The sequence below is a fragment of the Oncorhynchus nerka genome, linkage group LG4 (genome assembly GCF_034236695.1).
Source record: "Oncorhynchus nerka isolate Pitt River linkage group LG4, Oner_Uvic_2.0, whole genome shotgun sequence".
Lineage (NCBI taxonomy): Eukaryota > Metazoa > Chordata > Actinopteri > Salmoniformes > Salmonidae > Oncorhynchus > Oncorhynchus nerka.
In genome coordinates, this window is record NC_088399.1 from 9,482,322 (window position 1) to 9,502,321 (window position 20,000).

At 43.8% G+C, this 20,000-nt stretch overlaps 1 protein-coding gene across 1 annotated transcript in view; it reads right to left on the bottom strand.

Moving 5' to 3' along the window:
• The window catches only part of LOC115117097 (fibrillin-2), a 261,948-nt gene that overhangs the window by 52,386 nt on the left and 189,562 nt on the right, over window positions 1-20,000 (bottom strand). The window contains exons 38-43 of the mRNA XM_065017208.1: window positions 19,590-19,658; window positions 5,763-5,888; window positions 4,351-4,476; window positions 2,374-2,526; window positions 1,901-1,972; window positions 1,068-1,193 (exon numbers count right to left, since the gene is read on the bottom strand). Of these exons, the coding sequence (XP_064873280.1) occupies window positions 1,068-1,193; window positions 1,901-1,972; window positions 2,374-2,526; window positions 4,351-4,476; window positions 5,763-5,888; window positions 19,590-19,658 (672 nt within the window). The remainder of the gene's footprint in view (window positions 1-1,067; window positions 1,194-1,900; window positions 1,973-2,373; window positions 2,527-4,350; window positions 4,477-5,762; window positions 5,889-19,589; window positions 19,659-20,000) is intronic.

The following is a 20,000-nucleotide window of genomic DNA, read 5'->3' on the forward strand; positions in this document are numbered from 1 at the left end:
CCACTATCATACACACTGCTGGGGAGACATTCTACTGTTAAATCTAGTAACCTCCACTATCATACACACTGCTGGGAGACATTCTACTGTTAAATCTAGTAACCTCCACTATCATTAACACTGCTGGAGACATTCTACTGTTAAATCTAGATACAGGTGTTTCTATAGTCGTACCTGACGTTACATCAGGTGTTTCTATAGTCGTACCTGACGTTACATCAGGTGTTTCTATAGTCGTACCTGACGTTACATCAGGTGTTTCTATAGTCGTACCTGACGTTACATCAGGTGTTTCTATAGTCGTACCTGACGTTACATCAGGTGTTTCTATAGTCGTATCTGACGTTACATCAGGTGTTTCTATAGTCGTACCTGACGTTACATCAGGTGTTTCTATAGTCGTACCTGACGTTACATCAGGTGTTTCTATAGTCGTACCTGACGTTACATCAGGTGTTTCTATAGTCGTACCTGACGTTACATCAGGTGTTTCTATAGTCGTACCTGACGTTACATCAGGTGTTTCTATAGTCGTACCTGACGTTACATCAGGTGTTTCTATAGTCGTACCTGACGTTACATCAGGTGTTTCTATATAGTGACGTTACATGACGTTCGCACCTGACGTTACATCAGGTGTTTCTATAGTCGTACCTGACGTTACATCAGGTGTTTCTATAGTCGTACCTGACGTTACATCAGGTGTTTCTATAGTCGTACCTGACGTTACAGCAGGTGTTTCTATAGTCGTACCTGACGTTACATCAGGTGTTTCTATAGTCGTACCTGACGTTACATCAGGTGTTTCTATAGTCGTACCTGACGTTACATCAGGTGTTTCTATAGTCGTACCTGACGTTACATCAGGTGTTTCTATAGTCGTACCTGACGTTACATCAGGTGTTTCTATAGTCGTACCTGACGTTACATCAGGTGTTTCTATAGTCGTACCTGACGTTACATCAGGTGTTTCTTCAGCTATAGTAGTACCTAACTTTAGCGACTGAAATGTCCTTAACGTTACAATCAATATCAGAAGTAGGGACTGAATGTTTCCTCAACGTTACCTTCACAGATGATCAGCAGGTCGTTGTAGCTGAAGCCGGTGGGACACTCGCAGCGGAAACTCCCTATCTGGTTGATACAGACCCCGCTAGCACAGATACCTGGAATTTCTCTGCACTCATTAATATCTGAAACAGGAAGCAAACCGAATTTTAACATCTGTCATATCTTTACTTAAAGTTAAGTCACACTGTAGATGGTTCTTACACTTACAAGTACCTGAAGAGACAGATGCATGTACTGTGTGACATAACTGTTTTTTTTTATTTTAAAAAGTGCACTTTTTTCTCCCCAATTTCGTGGTATCCAATTGGTAGTTAGTCTTGTCTCATCGCTGCAACTCCCGTACAGACGAGAGAGAGAGAGACGAACGTCGAGAGCCGTGCGTCCCCTGAAACACAACCCAACCCAACCAAGCCGCACTGCTTCTTGACACAATGCCCACTTAACCCATAAGCCAACCGCACCAATGTGTCGGAGGAAACACCGTACACCTGGAGCCTGTGTTAGTGTGCACTGTGCCCGGCCCACGACAGTAGTCGCTAGTGAACAATGGGACAAGGACATCCCTGCCGGCCAAACCCTCCCCTAACCCGGACGACGCTGGGCCAATTGTGCGCCGCCCCATGGGTCTCATGGTCGCGGCCGGCTACGACAGAGCCTGGACTCAAACCCAGAATCTCTAGTGGCACAGAGATCCCACTGTGATGCAGTGCCTTAGACCACTGCGCCACTCGGGAGACCCCACATGTCTTTTTTTAGGACCAGAAGTGAATGTGGTTCATGTAAAAAAGGATACAAGTTGACTAAGTAGGAGCAGAATAGTATGTCTCACCCACTGCTTTCCCAGTTTCAATATCCAGTTTGAAGCCAGGGATGATGTTTCCACAAAGTGTCTTATAGTCACCTGGAAAGCAAAGCCATTCAAACCATGAATAATGCTGTGTATCTGAGTGTGTGTGTCTGTGTGTGTGTGTGTGTGTGTGTGTGTGTGTGTGTGTGTGTGTGTGTGTGTGTGTATCTGAGTGTGTGTGTATCTGAGTGTGTGTGTCTGTGTGTGTGTGTGTGTGTGTGTGTGTGTGTGTCTGTGTGTGTGTATCTGAGTGTGTGTGTATCTGAGTGTGTGTGTCTGTGTGTGTGTGTGTATCTGAGTGTGTGTGTCTGTGTGTGTGTGTATCTGAGTGTGTGTGTGTGTGTGTGTGTCTGTGTGTGTGTGTGTGTCTGTGTGTGTGTGTCTGTGTGTGTGTGTGTGTGTGTGTGTGTCTGTGTGTGTGTGTGTGTGTATACGTGCATGCGTGTGCTACTGACCAGTCCCGGGGGTTGGGCAGGCTTCGCAGGGCTTGTTCCAGGCCTTGCCCACGTTATAGGCACAGCAGCAGATCTTGTGGGTGAGGTTGAAGGGCAGCTCGTTCTCACACGTTGTGCCGTTGAAGTTCCTGTAGCACAGGCTCTTTCTCATGTCTGTTTTTTTTTTTTAAAGGAACACGGTGGCAGTAGAAGATCGTGGTTAAGATAGATTTGATTATGGTTGATTATGATTATGGTTTTAATAATGTAACGATGTGCCATATGTGATATGTGGTTGTTTCACCTATCTATTTATATGAATGCACTGATTGTAAAGTCGCTCTGGATAAGAGCGTCTGCTAAATGACTGAAACGTCATGTAATAATTCAAATTAAAAAAGTAGGTCACATTAATGAATGAGTTTATATTATTGCAGCATGAGGAATCAGGATGAGGTATATTCCAGACCTGAGTTCAAGTGCTCCCCGACGAAGGCCATGCAGCCGAAACGAGTCAAGAGTTTTTAAAACTTTTGTTTCCATTGAACATGCCATACAAATAAAGGTATTTTAATTAATTATATGTAGAGTGCCTTGGTTCTCCTTTCTTTTTGATGACCAATTTACCCCTTTTATCAAAGAGCCCCTTCTGTCTACCAACATCTACTGTTGTGTACCTTAGCACCTTCTGTCTACCAACATCTACTGTTGTGTACCGTAGCAGCTTCTGTCTACCAACATCTACTGTTGTGTACCTTAGCAGCTTGTCTACCAACATCTACTGTTGTGTACCTTAGCAGCTTGTCTACCAACATCTACTATTGTGTACCTTAGCACCTTCTGTCTCCCAACATCTACTGTTGTGTACCTTAGCAGCTTCTGTCTACCAACATCTACTGTTGTGTACCTTAGCAGCTTGTCTACCAATATCTACTGTTGTGTACCTTAGCAGCTTCTGTCTACCAACATCTACTGTTGTGTACCTTAGCACCTTCTGTCTACCAACATCTACTGTTGTGTACCGTAGCAGCTTCTGTCTACCAACGTCTACTGTTGTGTACCTTAGCAGCTTCTGTCTACCAACATCTACTGTTGGGTACCTTAGCACCTTCTGTCTACCAACATCTACTGTTGTGTACCTTAGCACCTTCTGTCTACCAACATCTACTGTTGTGTACCTTAGCAGCTTCTGTCTACCAACATCTACTGTTGTGTACCTTAGCAGCTTCTGTCTACCAACATCTACTGTTGTGTGCCTTAGCACCTTCTGTCTACCAACATCTACTGTTGTGTACCTTAGCACCTTCTGTCTACCAACATCTACTGTTGTGTACCTTAGCAGCTTGTCTACCAACATCTACTGTTGTGTACCTTAGCACCTTCTGTCTACCAACATCTACTGTTGTGTACCTTAGCAGCTTGTCTACCAACATCTACTGTTGTGTGCCTTAGCACCTTCTGTCTACCAACATCTACTGTTGTGTACCTTAGCACCTTCTGTCTACCAACATCTACTGTTGTGTACCTTAGCAGCGCTTCTTTCCTCCTTTTTATCTACTCTTTTAAATATTTGTAATACTTTGAGTGTTTTCTCTTTTATATATCTAGCCTTTTATATATATAGTTTTCTCTAGCCTGACTGGAGGGCCAGGTGGGCGGGGTTTGACCTTTTGGGACTATACCAGTGATGCTCAATCAACCACAGGTACAGTGTTTGAAATGATTTCAAATAATATAATAATATACGCCATTTAGCAGACGCTTTTATCCATACCCGCATACATTTTACGTATGGGTGGTCCTGAGAATCAAACCCATTATCCGGGTGTTGCAAGCCCCATGTCCTACAAACTGAGCCTACAGAAGACCAACAAATAGTATTTAAACCCAGGTCTGGAGTGTACAGAACACATGACTGTGAGTGACTTTGGATAAACGTGTCCTCTCATTGAAATACTATATTATTCTTATTTATACGTTGTGTAATGAAGCACTCACCCATGCAGTTGTTTCCCCCGTTGATCTGCATGTAATCCTGTGGACACACACAGGTGTAGTTCCCCAGTGTGTTGTAGCAGTTGCCAGGACCGCAGATTACAGGATTCACCACACACTCGTCAATGTCTGCAGGGCCACAGAGGTGATCAGTTCATGGTATTGATGAAAAAACCTGGTGTCTAATGTTGTGTTTTAGTTATGTTGCTCATAGTTGGTTTTCATTATATTTTGAGCCTACTATTAGAACGTATGTGGATTTTTTTTTAAATCCGTTTACACAGTTACGGTAAATTATATTAAAAAATTTTTTTTATTTTTTATATATCGTAAAACTTCAATTAAACGTTGAGACTCAAATAGCCGCCTGTCCCTTTTAATAGCACACATTTTAGAAAATAAATATCTGTTTCAAATAAACACAGGGTCTAAATTAATTGTTTATGAGGTTACCATGAATTACCATGAATTACCACGAATTACCATGAATTACCATGAATTACCATGAATTACCATGAATTGTTAAAAAGGTTTCATGTTTGATCTGTTACATTAAATAATTCAATAATGACTCTAAAAATTATGACAATCATCCGTTTTTATCGCTAGTAAGAAACTGCTAGCCATTGGCTGTTAACAGCTGAGAACTGCTAGCCATTGGCTGCTAACAGCTGAGAACTGCTAGCCATTGGCTGCTAACAGCTGAGAACTGCTAGTTAACTGGCAAGCACAAAAACAGTCAACAGAACCCTAAAAATCATCCGATCACCCTATTGGGGCGAAAGTAAGAACTGCCAAAAAATCCACAGTCAAAGAGGAGAATAATTACTCTGTCAAGTAAAAGTTTTTAAGACAAAAGAAAAGTGACACAGAGTTTAAACGATAACACAGTGCAGGAAATGAAGAAATGGATTAAAATGCAGGAAGTGAATGCTGGAATTTAACAATTAACTATTCAAATTAGCAAAGCTGTGTGCATTAACGATACAGAAGCAAGGTTCAAATAGAAGCCTGTCTAATAAGTGCCTGCTGTGTTTAGTGATTTAAGTTTTTTTTAAACACTTTAACATTTTAATAAAATAATGTAAGCTATACAAAAATTAGCAGTCAGGGTGAATTATCACTATTATGGCATGGTGTCTCACCCTCACAGATAATTGAATGGGATGTTAAATGGCATGGTGTCCCTCCCTCACAGATAATTGAATGGGATGTTAAATGGCATGGTGTCTCACCTTCACAGATGATTGAATGGGATGTTAAATGGCATGGTGTCTCACCTTCACAGATGATTGAATGGGATGTTAAATGGCATGGTGTCTCACCTTCACAGATGATTGAATGGGATGTTAAATGGCATGGTGTCTCACCTTCACAGATGATTGAATGGGATGTTAAATGGCATGGTGTCTCACCTTCACAGATGCGACTGTCTATGTTGAGGTAGTAGCCAGGAGGACAGTCACACGAGAAGCTGCCAAACGTGTTGACACAGTTTCCTCCCTGACACAGGCCTGGCAGCTCCAAACACTCATCTATGTCTGGAGGAGAAGACAAAACAAGATTACAGAATGATCCCAAACATCCCAATGATCCCAATGATCTCAAACATCCCAATGATCTCAAACATCCCAATGATCCCAAACATCCCAGTGATCTCAAACATCCCAATGATCCCAAACATCCCAAGATTCCAGAAACATCCCAATGAGCCCAATGATCCCAAACATCCCAATGATTCCAAACATCCCAATGATCCCAAACATCCCAATGATCCCAAACATCCCAATGATCCCAAACATCCCAATGATCTCAAACATTCCAATGATCCCAAACATCCCAAGATTCCAGAAACATCCCAATGAGCCCAATGATCCCAAACATCCCAATGATCCCAAACATCCGAATGAGCCCAATGATCCCAAACATCCCAGTGATCCCAAACATCCCAGTGATCCCAAACATCCCAAGATTCCAGAAACATCCCAATGAGCCCAATGATCCCAAACATCCCAGTGATCCCAAACATCCCAATGATCCCAAACATCCCAGTGATCCCAAACATCCCAATGATCTCAAACATCCCAATGATCCCAAACATCCCAAGATTCCAGAAACATCCCAATGAGCCCAATGATCCCAAACATCCCAATGATCCCAAACATCCGAATGAGCCCAATGATCCCAAACATCCCAGTGATCCCAAACATCCCAATGATCTCAAACATCCCAATGATCTCAAACATCCCAATGATCCCAAACATCCCAAGATTCCAGAAACATCCCAATGATCCCAAACATCCTGAGATTCCAGAAACATCCCAATAATCCTAGTTTGACATTTGCACAAATCATATGTCGATGTCAATGGAAGATCTGTGCAAAAAAAGTCAGTTATAGGATTTGAGCCTTACAGATGGTTTCAACAAAGGTTTAGGTTCCAGACTCTTATCAATGGAATCAGAATCAAAGGTTAGGTTCCAGACTCTTATCAATGGAATCAGAATCAAAGGTTAGGTTCCAGACTCGTATCAATGGAATCAGAATCAAAGGTTAAGTTCCAGACTCTTATCAATGGAATCAGAATCAAAGGTTAAGTTCCAGACTCTTACCAATGGAATCAGAATCAAAGGTTAAGTTCCAGACTCTTATCAATGGAATCAGAATCAAAGGTTAAGTTCCAGACTCTTATCAATGGAATCAGAATCAAAGGTTTTTGTTTTCTCTACATTACAAATCCTTGCAAAAGATTGATCATATAGATTTATATTAAAAGAGCTTGTTCTTGAACGCAGCCCGCCACGCGGTTAGCCATTGTGGCTGGGACCGCAGATTGTCCCGGGTTTGTTGTTTTCAATTTTCCCCGTGACCTGCCCTGTCTGGAACTGCCAGGAGTAAAACAGCCTAACATACGTTGCTAGCTACCATGACAACGACCTAAGCGCCGGGCAGGAGTACCGTTGAGGACAGTGGTGTCTCTCTATCACACGTGAAGGATCTTTTTAACGAACAAAAAGAGACCTATAAGCAGTTGTTACAACAACAAGAAAATGGATTGTGGATTCTACTAATAAAAGAATGGGACGACCTGACCAGAGAGGTCCAGGACCTGAAGAATAGTTTGCAGTTCTCCCAGGGTCAGCTTGACAGGTTGAAACAGGAGAACGGCAAGATGACAGCAATCTGGAAGTCATTGAGAGAGGACATCAGTTCTGTGTGTGAATCTATGATAACAATGACAGATAAATCAGACTATCTGGAGGGACAATCAAGGCAAAACAACATGGTTGTGGACAGAAATTGCAGAATCTCCACATGAGACCTGGATGGAGGACAAAGTGAGGGAAATGATCTCTGAGAAATTGAAGATGGACCACAGGAAGATTGAGGTGGAGCGCGCCCACAGGATTCGAAAACCAACCACCGGTCCAGGTGACAGGCCCAGGCCGATAGTGGTCAAGTTCCTGAGGTTCAAAGACAATGTAGCTGTTCTGGAAAGAGCCAAGAACTTGAGAGGAACATATATCTTCCTCAACGAGGACTATCCTGAAGCTGTGCGCCAGAAGAGGAAAGAACTGATCCCAGCCATGAAAGCTGCCAGAGCGTGTGGGGACATTGCGTACATCCGCTACGACAGACTCATTGTCCACCCTCCCTCCCAGAAGTCTGGAAGGGATGAGAGAGCTAAGCCTATGGGTTCATAGCCTCAACCCTGCAGCACACACACACACACACACACACCAATTGATTAATGGACTGCTGAATATTTTTTTTTTCTCTTGCTTTGTCATTTCTTTTCAATATTTTGTTTTTCTCTGATAAACTACCCAGGAAAGGGCTGAAAATAGCCCATATGAATATATGTAGCCTTAGAAATAAGGTTCATGAAATCAACAACTTGCTAACATCAGATAACATTCATATACTAGCCATTTCTGAGACTCACTTAGATTATTCATTTGATAATACATCAGTACCAATACAAGGATATAAAATCTATAGAAGAGACAGGAATGCTTATGGGGGAGGTGTTCCTGTATATATTCAGAGCCATATCCCTGTAATGTTTATAGGGGAGGTGTTCCTGTATATATTCAGAGCCATAGTAATGAAGATATATATTCAGAGCCATATCCCTGTAATGGGGAGGTGTTCCTGTATATATTCAGAGCCATATCCCTGTAATGCTTATGGGGGAGGTGTTCCTGTATATATTCAGAGCCATATCCCTGTAATGCCTAGAGAAGAAGATCTTATGGGGAGAAGATCTTATGTGTTCCTGTATATATTCAGAGCCATATCCCTGTAATGTTTATAGGGGAGGTGTTCCTGTATATATTCAGAGCCATATCCCTGTAATGTTTATAGGGGAGGTGTTCCTGTATATATTCAGAGCCATATCCCTGTAATGTTTATAGGGGAGGTGTTCCTGTATATATTCAGAGCCATATCCCTGTAATGCTTATGGGGGAGGGGAGGGTGTTCCTGTATATATTCAGAGCCATATCCCTGTAATGCCTAGAGAAGATCTTATGGGGGAGGTGTTCCTGTATATATTCAGAGCCATATCCCTGTAATGCCTAGAGAAGATATTATGGGGGAGGTGTTCCTGTATATATTCAGAGCCATATCCCTGTAATGCTTATGGGGGAGGTGTTCCTGTATATATTCAGAGCCATGTCCCTGTAATGCCTAGAGAAGATCTTATGGGGGAGGTGTTCCTGTATATACTCAGAGCCATATCCCTGTAATGTTTATAGGGGAGGTGTTGCTGTATATATTCAGAGCCATATCCCTGTAATGTTTATAGGGGAGGTGTTGCTGTATATATTCAGAGCCATATCCCTGTAATGTTTATAGGGGAGGTGTTGCTGTATATATTCAGAGCCATATCCCTGTAATGTTTATAGGGGAGGTGTTGCTGTATATATTCAGAGCCATATCCCTGTAATGTTTATAGGTGGGAGGTGTTTACTGTATATAATCAGAGCCATTTCCCTGTAATGTTTATAGGGGAGGTGTTGCTGTATATATTCAGAGCCATATCCCTGTAATGCTTATAGGGGAGGTGTTACTGTATATATTCAGAGCCATATCCCTGTAATGCTTAGAGAACATCTTATGTCAAGTGTTATTGAAGTGTTGTGGTTGCAGGTTCACTTGGCACATCTAAAGCCTTTCCTTTTGGGGTGTTGCTATAGGCTACCAAGTGTGGTGTTGCTATAGGCTACCAAGTGCTAACAGTCAGTATCTAAATAATATGTGTGAAATGCTTGATAGTGTACGTGATGTAAACAGAGAGGTCTACTTTCTTGGAACCTGAGTATTCACTGGTTTTCATCAAGCTGTCCGCTCAAGAGGAAGCTTCTCACTGTAACCAGTGTCTGTAATCTGGTTCAGGTTATTAATCAACCCACTCAACAGGAAGCTTCTCACTGTAACCAGTGCCTGTAATCTGGTTCAGGTTATTAATCAACCTACCAGGGTGTTTACAAACACTACAGGAACAATATCATCCACATGTATCAATCACATTTGTACTAATACTGTATAACTTTGTTCTAAAGCTGTATCCGTACCCATTGGATGCAGTGATCACAATATCCTGACTATATAGTGACTATATCCTGACTATATAGTGGCTATATCCTGACTATATAGTGGCTATATCCTGACTATATAGTGGCTATATCCTGACTATATAGTGACTATATCCTGACTATATAGTGGCTATATCCTGACTATATAGTGGCTATATCCTGACTATATAGTGACTATATCCTGACTATATAGTGGCTATATCCTGACTATATAGTGGCTATATCCTGAATATATAGTGGCTATATCCTGACTATATAGTGGCTATATCCTGACTATATAGTGGCTATATCCTGACTATATAGTGACTATATCCTGACTATATAGTGGCTATATCCTGACTATATAGTGGCTATATCCTGACTATATAGTGGCTATATCCTGACTATATAGTGGCTATATCCTGACTATATCCAGTAAAGCTAAAGTTCCAAAAGCTGGGCCTAAAATAGTATATAAGAGATCATACAAAAGATTTTGCTGTGACTCTTATGTGGATGATTGTCACGCCTTGGTCATTGTATTTTGTGTTTTTGTTATATGTTTGGGTAGGCCAGGGTGTGACATGGGTTTATATTGTGTTGGGTTCGTATTGGGGTGTTATTAGCATTGGGATTGTGTATGGGTGTGTCTAGTTAGGCTTGGCTGGCTGAGGCGGTTCTCAATTAGAGTCAGGTGCTTCTCGTTGTCTCGGATTGGGAACCGTATTTAGGTAGCCTGTGTTCACGTTGTATTTCGTGGGTGATTATTCCTGTCTTTGTGTATTCACCAGATAGGCTGTAATAAGTTTCACGTTCCGTTTGTTGTTTTCATAGTACACAGTTATTTCATGTATCATTCGTTTTCTTCATTAAAGATCATGAGTAACAAACACGCTGCATTTCGGTCCGACTCTCTTTCTACAAATGAAGAACGCCGTTACAGAATCACCCACCACAAACGGACCGAGTGGCGTGGTAACAGGCAGCAGGAGCAGCGAAGGGAGGACGTTATGGATATCAGAGGCATGGAGTATACGACGTGGGAAGAAATCGACAGGTGGGCGGCCGACCCAGAGAGAGTGCAGGAGCCCGCCTGGGATTCCCTGCAGCAATGCGAAGAGGGCTATAGACGAATGGAGTCAAAAAGGAAGACACGCCGGCTAAAACGGAGAGGCGCTGGTATAAACAGGCAGCGACAGCTGGAGCAGCAAAAGGAGGATGAATTATTCGGAAAATGGACATGGGAAGACGTGTTGGATGGTAAAGGTTGTTACACTTGGGAGGAGATATTGGCCGGAAGAGATCGCCTCCCATGGGAACAGGTGGAGGCACTAAGGAGAGCAGAGGCAGCCGGAGATAGGAGCCGACGATACGAGGGAACACGGTTGGCAAGGAAGCCCGTAAAGCAGCCCCAAAAAATTATTGGGGGGGCTAGAAGGGGGGTATAGCTATGCCAGGTAGGAGACCTGCACAAACTCCCTGTGCTCACCGTTGGGCTAGAGAGACCGGGCAGGCATCGTGTTATGCTATGGAGCGCACGGTGTTTCCAGTGCGGGAACATAGCCCGGTGCGGCACATACCAGCCCTTCCTATTGGCCGGGCTAGAGTGGGCATCGAGCCAGGTAAGCTTGGGCAGGCTCGGTGCTCAAGAGCTCCAGTGCGCCTGCACGGTCCGGTCTATCCAGAGCCACCTTCACACACCAGTCCTCCGGTAGCAGCTCCCCGCACCAGGCTTCCTGTGCGTGTCCTGCTCCAGTTTCAACTGTTCTGCCTTACTATTATTCAACCATGCTGGTCATTTATGAACATTTGAACGTCTTGGCCACGTTCTGTTATTATCTCCACCCGGCACAGCCAGAAGAGGACTGGCCACCCCACATATGCTCTCTCTAATTCTCTCTTTCTTTCTCTCTCTCTGAGGACCTGAGCCCTAGGACCGTGCCCCAGGACTACCTGACATGATGACTCCTTGCTGTCCCCAGTCCACCTGACTGTGCTGCTGCTCCAGTTTCAACTGTTCTGCCTTATTATTATTCGACCATGCTGGTCATTTATGAACATTTGAACATCTTGGTCATGTTCTGTTATAATCTCTACCCGGCACAGCCAGAAGAGGACTGGCCACCCCACATAGCCTGGTTCCTCTCTAGGTTTCTTCCTAGGTTTTGGCCTTTCTAGGGAGTTTTTCCTAGCCACCGTGCTTTTACACCTGCATTGTTTGCTGTTTGGGGTTTTAGGCTGGGTTTCTGTACAGCACTTTGAGATATCAGCTGATGTACGAAGGGCTATATAAATAAATTTGATTTGATTTGATTTTGATCCAATACCACCAGTTCCAGCACCACGCACCAGGCCTTCAGTGCGCCTCGCCTGTTCAACACAGCCAGAGCCTTCCTTCCCTCCTACGCTGTCGGAGTCTCCCGCCTGTTCAGCACAGCCAGAGCCTTCCTTCCCTTCTACGCTGTCAGAGTCTCCCGCCTGTTCAACACAGCCAGAGCCTTCCTTCCCTCCTACGCTGTTGGAGTCTCCCGCCTGTTCAGCGCAGCCAGAGCCTGTATCCTCTCCTGCGCTGCCGGAGCCTCCTGCCTGTTCGGAGCAGCCTGAGCTGCCAGTCTGCAGAGATCTGTCAGTCTGCCAAGTGCTGTCAGTCTGCATGAAGCAGCCAGAGCTGTCAGTCTGCCCAGCGTCGCCAGTCTGCCCAGCGCCGCCAGTGCTCCCAGTCTGCCCAGCGCCTCCAGTCTGCCCAGCGTCGCCAGTCTGCCCAGCGTCGCCAGTCTGCCCAGCGCCGCCAGTGCTTCCAGTCTGCCCAGCGCCGCCAGTCTGCCCAGCGCTCCCAGTCTGCCCAGCGCCGCCAGTGCTCCCAGTCTGCCCAGCGTCGCCAGTCTGCCCAGCGTCGCCAGTCTGCCCAGCGTCGCCAGTCTGCCCAGCGCCGCCAGTCTGCCAGGATCCGCCAGAAGTGCCAGTCAGCCAGGATCTGCCAGTCTGCAGAGAGCTGTCAGCCTGCATGAAGCAGTCAGAGCTGTCAGTCTGTAAGAAGCAGCCAGAGCTGTCAGTCTGCATAGAGCAGCTAGATCCGCCAGTCAGCCATGATCTTCTAGATCGGCCAGACAACCAGTCTCTTCCAGATCTGCCAGACAACCAGTCTCTTCCAGATCTGCCAGACAACCAGTCTCTTCCAGATCTGCCAGACAACCAGTCTCTTCCAGATCTGCCAGACAACCAGTCTCTTCCAGATCTGCCAGACAACCCGTCTCTTCCAGATCTGCCAGACAACCAGTCTCTTCCAGATCTGCCAGACAACCCGTATCTTCCAGATCTGTCCCGAGCTGCCCCTCTGTCCCGAGCTGCCCCTCTGTCCCGAGCTGCCCCTCTGTCCCGAGCGGCCCCTCTGTCCCGAGATGCTCCTCAGTTATGTGGGGATCTGGGTGAGGACTATTAGGCCATGGTCGGCGGAGAAGGTGGATTATCCTAGGACGCGAAGGGGAGGAACAAGGACATTAATGGAGTGGGGTCCACGTCCCGAGCCGGAGCCGCCACCATGGACAGACGCCCACCCGGACCCTCCCTATGCTTTTGAGGTGCGTCCGGGAGTCCGCACCTTAGGGGGGGGGGGGTTCTGTCACGCCTTGGTCATTGTATTTTGTGTTTTTGTTATATGTTTGGGTAGGCCAGGGTATGGCATGGGTTTATATTGTGTTGGGTTCGTATTGGGGTTTTATTAGCATTGGGATTGTGTATGGGTGTGTCTAGTTAGGCTTGGCTGCCTGAGGCGGTTCTCAATTAGAGTCAGGTGCTTCTCGTTGTCTCGGATTGGGAACCGTATTTAGGTAGCCTGTGTTCACGTTGTATTTCATGGGTGATTGTTCCTGTCTTTGTGTATTCACCAGATAGGCTGTAATAAGTTTCACGTTCCGTTTGTTGTTTTCATAGTACACAGTTATTTCATGTATCATTCGTTTTCTTCATTAAAGATCATGAGTAACAAACACGCTGCATTTCGGTCCGACTCTCTTTCTACAAACGAAGAACGCCGTTACAATGATGTTAAAGATATCAAATCAAATCATCAAATCAAATTTATTTATATAGCCCTTCGTACATCAGCTGATATCTCAAAGTGCTGTACAGAAACCCAGCCTAAAACCCCAAACAGCAAGCAATGCAGGTGTGTTGGTCTGATGTGATAAATGAGGAGCATCCAGACGCTGGTCTGATGTGATAAATGAGGAGCATCCAGACGCTGGTCTGCTGTGATTAATGAGGAGCATCCAGACGCTGGTCTGATGTGATAAATGAGGAGCATCCAGACGCTGGTCTGATCTGATGTGATTAATGAGGAGCATCCAGACGCTGGTCTGATGTGATAAATGAGGAGCATCCAGACGCTGGTCTGATGTGATGTGATTAATGAGGAGCATCCAGACGCTGGTCTGATGTGATTAATGAGGAGCATCCAGACGCTGGTCTGATCTGATGTGATTAATGAGGAGCATCCAGACGCTGGTCTGATGTGATTAATGAGGAGCATCCAGACGCTGGTCTGATCTGATGTGATTAATGAGGAGCATCCAGACGCTGGTCTGATGTGATAAATGAGGAGCATCCAGACGCTGGTCTGATGTGATTAATGAGGAGCATCCAGACGCTGGTCTGCTGTGATTAATGAGGAGCATCCAGACGCTGGTCTGATCTGATGTGATTAATGAGGAGCATCCAGACGCTGGTCTGATGTGATAAATGAGGAGCATCCAGACGCTGCACTTCATGAATTTATGAAATCGCTTCTTCCAATTATTGATAAACATGAACCTGTTAAGAAACTGACTGTTAGAACTGTTAAGGCTCCATGGATTGATGAGGAATTGAAAAACTGTATTGGTTGAAAGAGATGAGGCAACAGGAAGTGGCTAATAAGTCTGGCTGAACATCTGACTGGCTGACTTACTGCAAACTGAGAAATTATGTGGCTAAACTCAACAAAAAGAAGAAGAAACTTCATTATGAAGCCAAGATCAACGATATAAAGAATGAGGGAAAAAAACTTTGGAGTATTTTAAATAAAATTATGGGCAGAAAGACTAATTCAACTCCCTCTTTCATCGAATCAGATGGTTAGTTAGTTAGTGTGGGAGAGGTGGACAAATTATTGTTAATGATCAATAATGACAAACCTCCTGACATTGACAACTTAGATGGAAAGCTACTGAGGATGGTGGCTGACTCTATAGCCACTCCTGTCAGTCATATTTTTTTGTCTTCAGGCCTGGAGCCAAAGAAGTCATTCCGCTACCCAAGAGTGGTAAAGTGGCCTTTACTGGTTCTAACAGCAGACCGACAGTTGAAGTCAGAAGTGTATACATACACCTTAGCCAAATACATTAAACTCAGTTTTACACAATTCCTGACATTTAATACTTGTAAAAATTCCCTTTCTTAGGTCAGTTAGGATCCCCACTTTATTTTAAGAATGTGAAATGTCAGAATAATAGTAGAGAGACTGATTTATTTCAGCTTTTATTTCTTTCATCACATTCCCAGTGGGTCAGAAGTTTACATACACTCAATTACGGTTTTGTAGCATTGCCTTTAAATGGTTTAACTTGGGTCAAACTTTTCGGTTTGCCTTCCACAAGCTTCCCACAATAAGTTGGGTGAATTTTGGCCCATTCCTCCTGACAGAGCTGGTGTAACTGAGTCAGTTTTGTAGGCCTCCTTGCTTGCACACACTTTTTCAGTTCTGCCAACACATTTTCTATAGGGTTGAGGTCAGGGCTTTGTGATGGCCACTCCAATACCTTGACTTTGTTGGCCCTTAAGCCATTTTGCCACAACTTTGGAAGTATGCTTAGGGTCATTGTCCATTTGGAAGACCCATTTGCAACCAAGCTTTAACTTCCTGACTGATGTCTTGAGATGTTGCTTCAATATATCCACATAATTTTCCTCCCTCATGGTGCCATCTATTTGTGAAGTGCACCAGTCCCTCCTGCAGCAAAGCACCCCCACAACATGATGCTGCCACCCCCATGCTTCACGGTTGGGATGGTGTTCTTCGGCTTGCAATTCTCCCCTTTTTCCTCTAAACATAACGATGGTCATTGTGGCCAAACAGTTCTATTTCTGTTTCATCAGATCAGATGACATTTCTCGAAAAAGTATGATCTTTGTCCCCACGTGCAGTTGCAAACCATAGTCTGGCTTTTTTACGGTGGTTTTGAAGCAGTGGCTTCTTCCTTGCTGAGCGGCCTTTCAGGTTATGTTTTTACTGTGGATATAGATACTTTTGTACCTGTTTCCTTCAGCATCTTCACAAGGTCCTTTGCTGTTGTTTTGGGATTGACTTGCACTTCTCGCACCCAAGTACGTTCATCTCTAGGAGACAGAACACATCTCCTTCATGAGCGGTATGACGGCTGCGTGGTCCCATGGTGTTTATACTTGCGTACTATTGTGTTTGTACAGATGAATGTGGTACCTTCAGGCGTTTGGAAATTGCTCCCAAGGATGAACCAGACTTGCGGAGGTCTCCAATTTTCTTTTTAGATCTTGGCTGATTTCTTTTAATTTTCTCATGATGTCAAGCAAAGAGGCACTGAGTTGAAGGTAGGCCTTTAAATACATCCACAGGTACACCTCCAATTGACTCAAATGGTGTCAATTAGCCTATCAGAAGCTTCTCAAGCCATGACATCATCAAGCTGTTTGAAGGCACAGTCAACTTAGTGTATGTAAACTTCTGACCCACTGGAATTGTGATACAATGAATTATAAGTGAAAAACTGTCTGTAAACAATTGTGGGAAAAATTTGTTGTGTCATGCACAAAGTAGATGTCCTAACCGACTTGCCAAAACTATAGTTTGTTAACAAGAAATTTGTGGAGTGGTTGAAAAACGAGTTTTAATGACTCCAGCCTAAGTGTATGTAAACTTCAAACTTCAACTGTATACACTTGCTGCCAGCTCCTAGAAAACTGTTGGAAAGGACTGTGTTTGACCAAATACAATGCTATTTCTCTGTAAACAAATTAACAACAGACTGTCTGCATGCTTATAGAGAAGGGCACTCAACATGTACTGAACTGACACAAATGACTGATGATTGGTTGAAAGAAATGGATAACAAGAAGAATGTGGGAGCTGTACTGGGAGATTTCAGTGCAGCCTTTGATATTACTGACCATAAGCTGTTGTTGAGAAAACTTAAGTTCTATGGCTTTTCAACCTCTGCCATATCGTGGATTCGGAGCTATCTATCTAACAGAACTCAGAGGGTTTTATTTAATAGAAGCTTCTCTAAGGTCAAACATGTAAAGTGTGGTGTACCGCAGTGCAGCTCTCTAGGCCCTCTTTTCTATTTTTACCAATGACCTGCCGCTGACATTAAACAAAGCGTGTGTGTCCATGTATGCTGATGATTCAACCATATACATGTAACGGCTCTCGTTTGTAGAATGAAGAGTGGACCAAGGCGTAGCGTGGAAAGTGTTCATGATTTTAATATTCAAAAACACTCAAACAAAATAACAAACGTGAAAACGAAAGCGCACAGTTCTGTCAGGCACAGACACTAAACAGAAAACAAGATCCCACAAACTCAGGTGGAAAAAAGGCTGCCTAAGAAATTATTCCCAATCAGAGACAACGATAGACAGTTGCCTCTGATTGGGAACCATACCCGGCCAAAAACAAAGAAATAGAAAACAGAATTTCCCACCAGAGTCACACCCTGACCTAGCCAAACATGGAGAAGAATAAGGATCTCCAAGGTCAGGACAATACGCATCAGCAACCACAGCTAAGGAAGTCACTGAAATCCTTAACAAAGAGTTGCAGTCTGTTTTGGAATGGGTGGCCAGTAATAAACTGGTCCTAAACATCTCTAAAACTAAGAGCATTGTATTTGGTACAAATCATTCCTTAAGTTCTAGACCTCAGCTGAATCTGGTAATGAATGGTGTGGCTGTGGAACAAGTTGAAGAGACTAAATTACTTGGTGTTGCCTTAGATTGTAAACTATCATGGTCAAAACATATAGATTCAATGGTTGTAAAGATGGGGAGAAGTCTGTCTGTAATAAAGAGATGGGGAGAAGTCTGTCCGTAATAAAGAGATGGGGAGAAGTCTGTCCGTAATAAAGAGATGGGGAGAAGTCTGTCCGTAATAAAGAGATGGGGAGAAGTCTGTCCGTAATAAAGAGATGGGGAGAAGTCTGTCCGTAATAAAGAGATGGGGAGAAGTCTGTCTGTCATAAAGAGATGGGGAGAAGTCTGTCCGTAATAAAGAGATGGGGAGAAGTCTGTCCGTAATAAAGAGATGGGGAGAAGTCTGTCCGTAATAAAGAGATGGGGAGAAGTCTGTCCGTAATAAAGAGATGGGGAAAGAGATGGGGAGAAGTCTGTCCGTAATAAAGAGATGGGGAGAATAATAAAGAGATGGGGAGAAGTCTGTCCGTAATAAAGAGATGGGGAGAAGTCTGTCCGTAATAAAGAGATGGGGAGAAGTCTGTCCGTAATAAAGAGATGGGGAGAAGTCTGTCCGTAATAAAGAGATGGGGAGAAGTCTGTCCGTAATAAAGAGATGGGGAGAAGTCTGTCCGTAATAAAGAGATTGGGAGAAGTCTGTCCGTAATAAAGAGATGGGGAGAAGTCTGTCCGTAATAAAGAGATGGGGAGAAGTCTGTCCGTAATAAAGAGATGGGGAGAAGTCTGTCCGTAATAAAGAGATGGGGAGAAGTCTGTCCGTAATAAAGAGATGGGGAGAAGTCTGTCCATAATAAAGAGATGCTCTGCTTTTTGACACCACACTCCAAAAAGCGAGTCCTGCTCTAGTTACATCTGATCTTGATTATTGTCCAGTCATGTGGTCCAGTGAGTCCTGCTCTAGTTACATCTGATCTTGATTATTGTCCAGTCATGTGGTCCAGTGCTGCAAGGAAAGACCTAGTTAAGCTGCAGCCGGTCCAGAACAGGGAGCCACGTTTTGCTCTTCATTGTAATCAGAGGGCTGATATAAATACTATGCATTTCAGTCTCTCTTCGCTGGGAGTTGAGGAGAGACTGACAGCATCACTTATTTTTATAAGAAACATTAATGTGTTAAATTCCTAATTGTTTTCATAGTCAACTTACACACAGCTCTGACACACACACTTATCCCACCAGACATGCCACCAGGGGTCTTTTCACAGTCCCCAAATCCAGAACACATTCAAGGAAGAGTACAATATTATATAGAGACATTATAGAATGGAACTTCCTTCCATCTCATATTGCTCAAATAAACAGCGAACTTGGTTTGAAAAAACAGATAAAGCAACACCTCTCCCCCATGTAACCTAGATAGTTTGTGTGTATACATACATTGGTATGTAGGCTACGTGTGCCTTTTTAAAAACGTATGTAGTTCTGTCCTTGAGCTGTTCTTGTCTATTGATGGTCTGTATAATGTCATTCTGTATTATGTTTCATGTTTTGTGTGGAACCCAGGAAGAGTAGGTGCCGCTATTGCATCAGCTAATGGGGATCCTGATAAAATACCAAATACCAATACGAATGAAAAGAGAGCATGCATTATGAATTGTTTTTCTGCACCTATGCAGTACAGTATGCAAGGAATAGTTAAAGTAGTTTACCAGAGATCTATTTTAGTAGGCGGATGGTTACCTTCTAGTATGATGGTGACTGGGTTGGGCCTGAAACCCTCTCCTCCTGGGCAGAGTGTATTATAGTCCGCTGCAGAACACACTTCATATCAGTACATTCATATGGGTTATACACTTCAAGTATAGTTTCCATGTCTGTTGTTGAGTAACAAAAGCTCCATTTACACAGGCAGCCCGAATTCCGATCTTTAGCCAAAAATACAAATTATTGGCAAAATATCAGAATTGGGCTGCCTGTGTTAACACAGCCAAACGGTGTGAATGTAACAGGACCAATCATTGAACAAGTAGTGAGAACTGTAATGTAGAACCGACTGAATTCAGAAACCGCAGTGAGGAGGTTTAGCCAAATCAGACTAACCTGTTGTGTACGAGCATAAAATATAATATTGTATATCTAAATGCATACTTT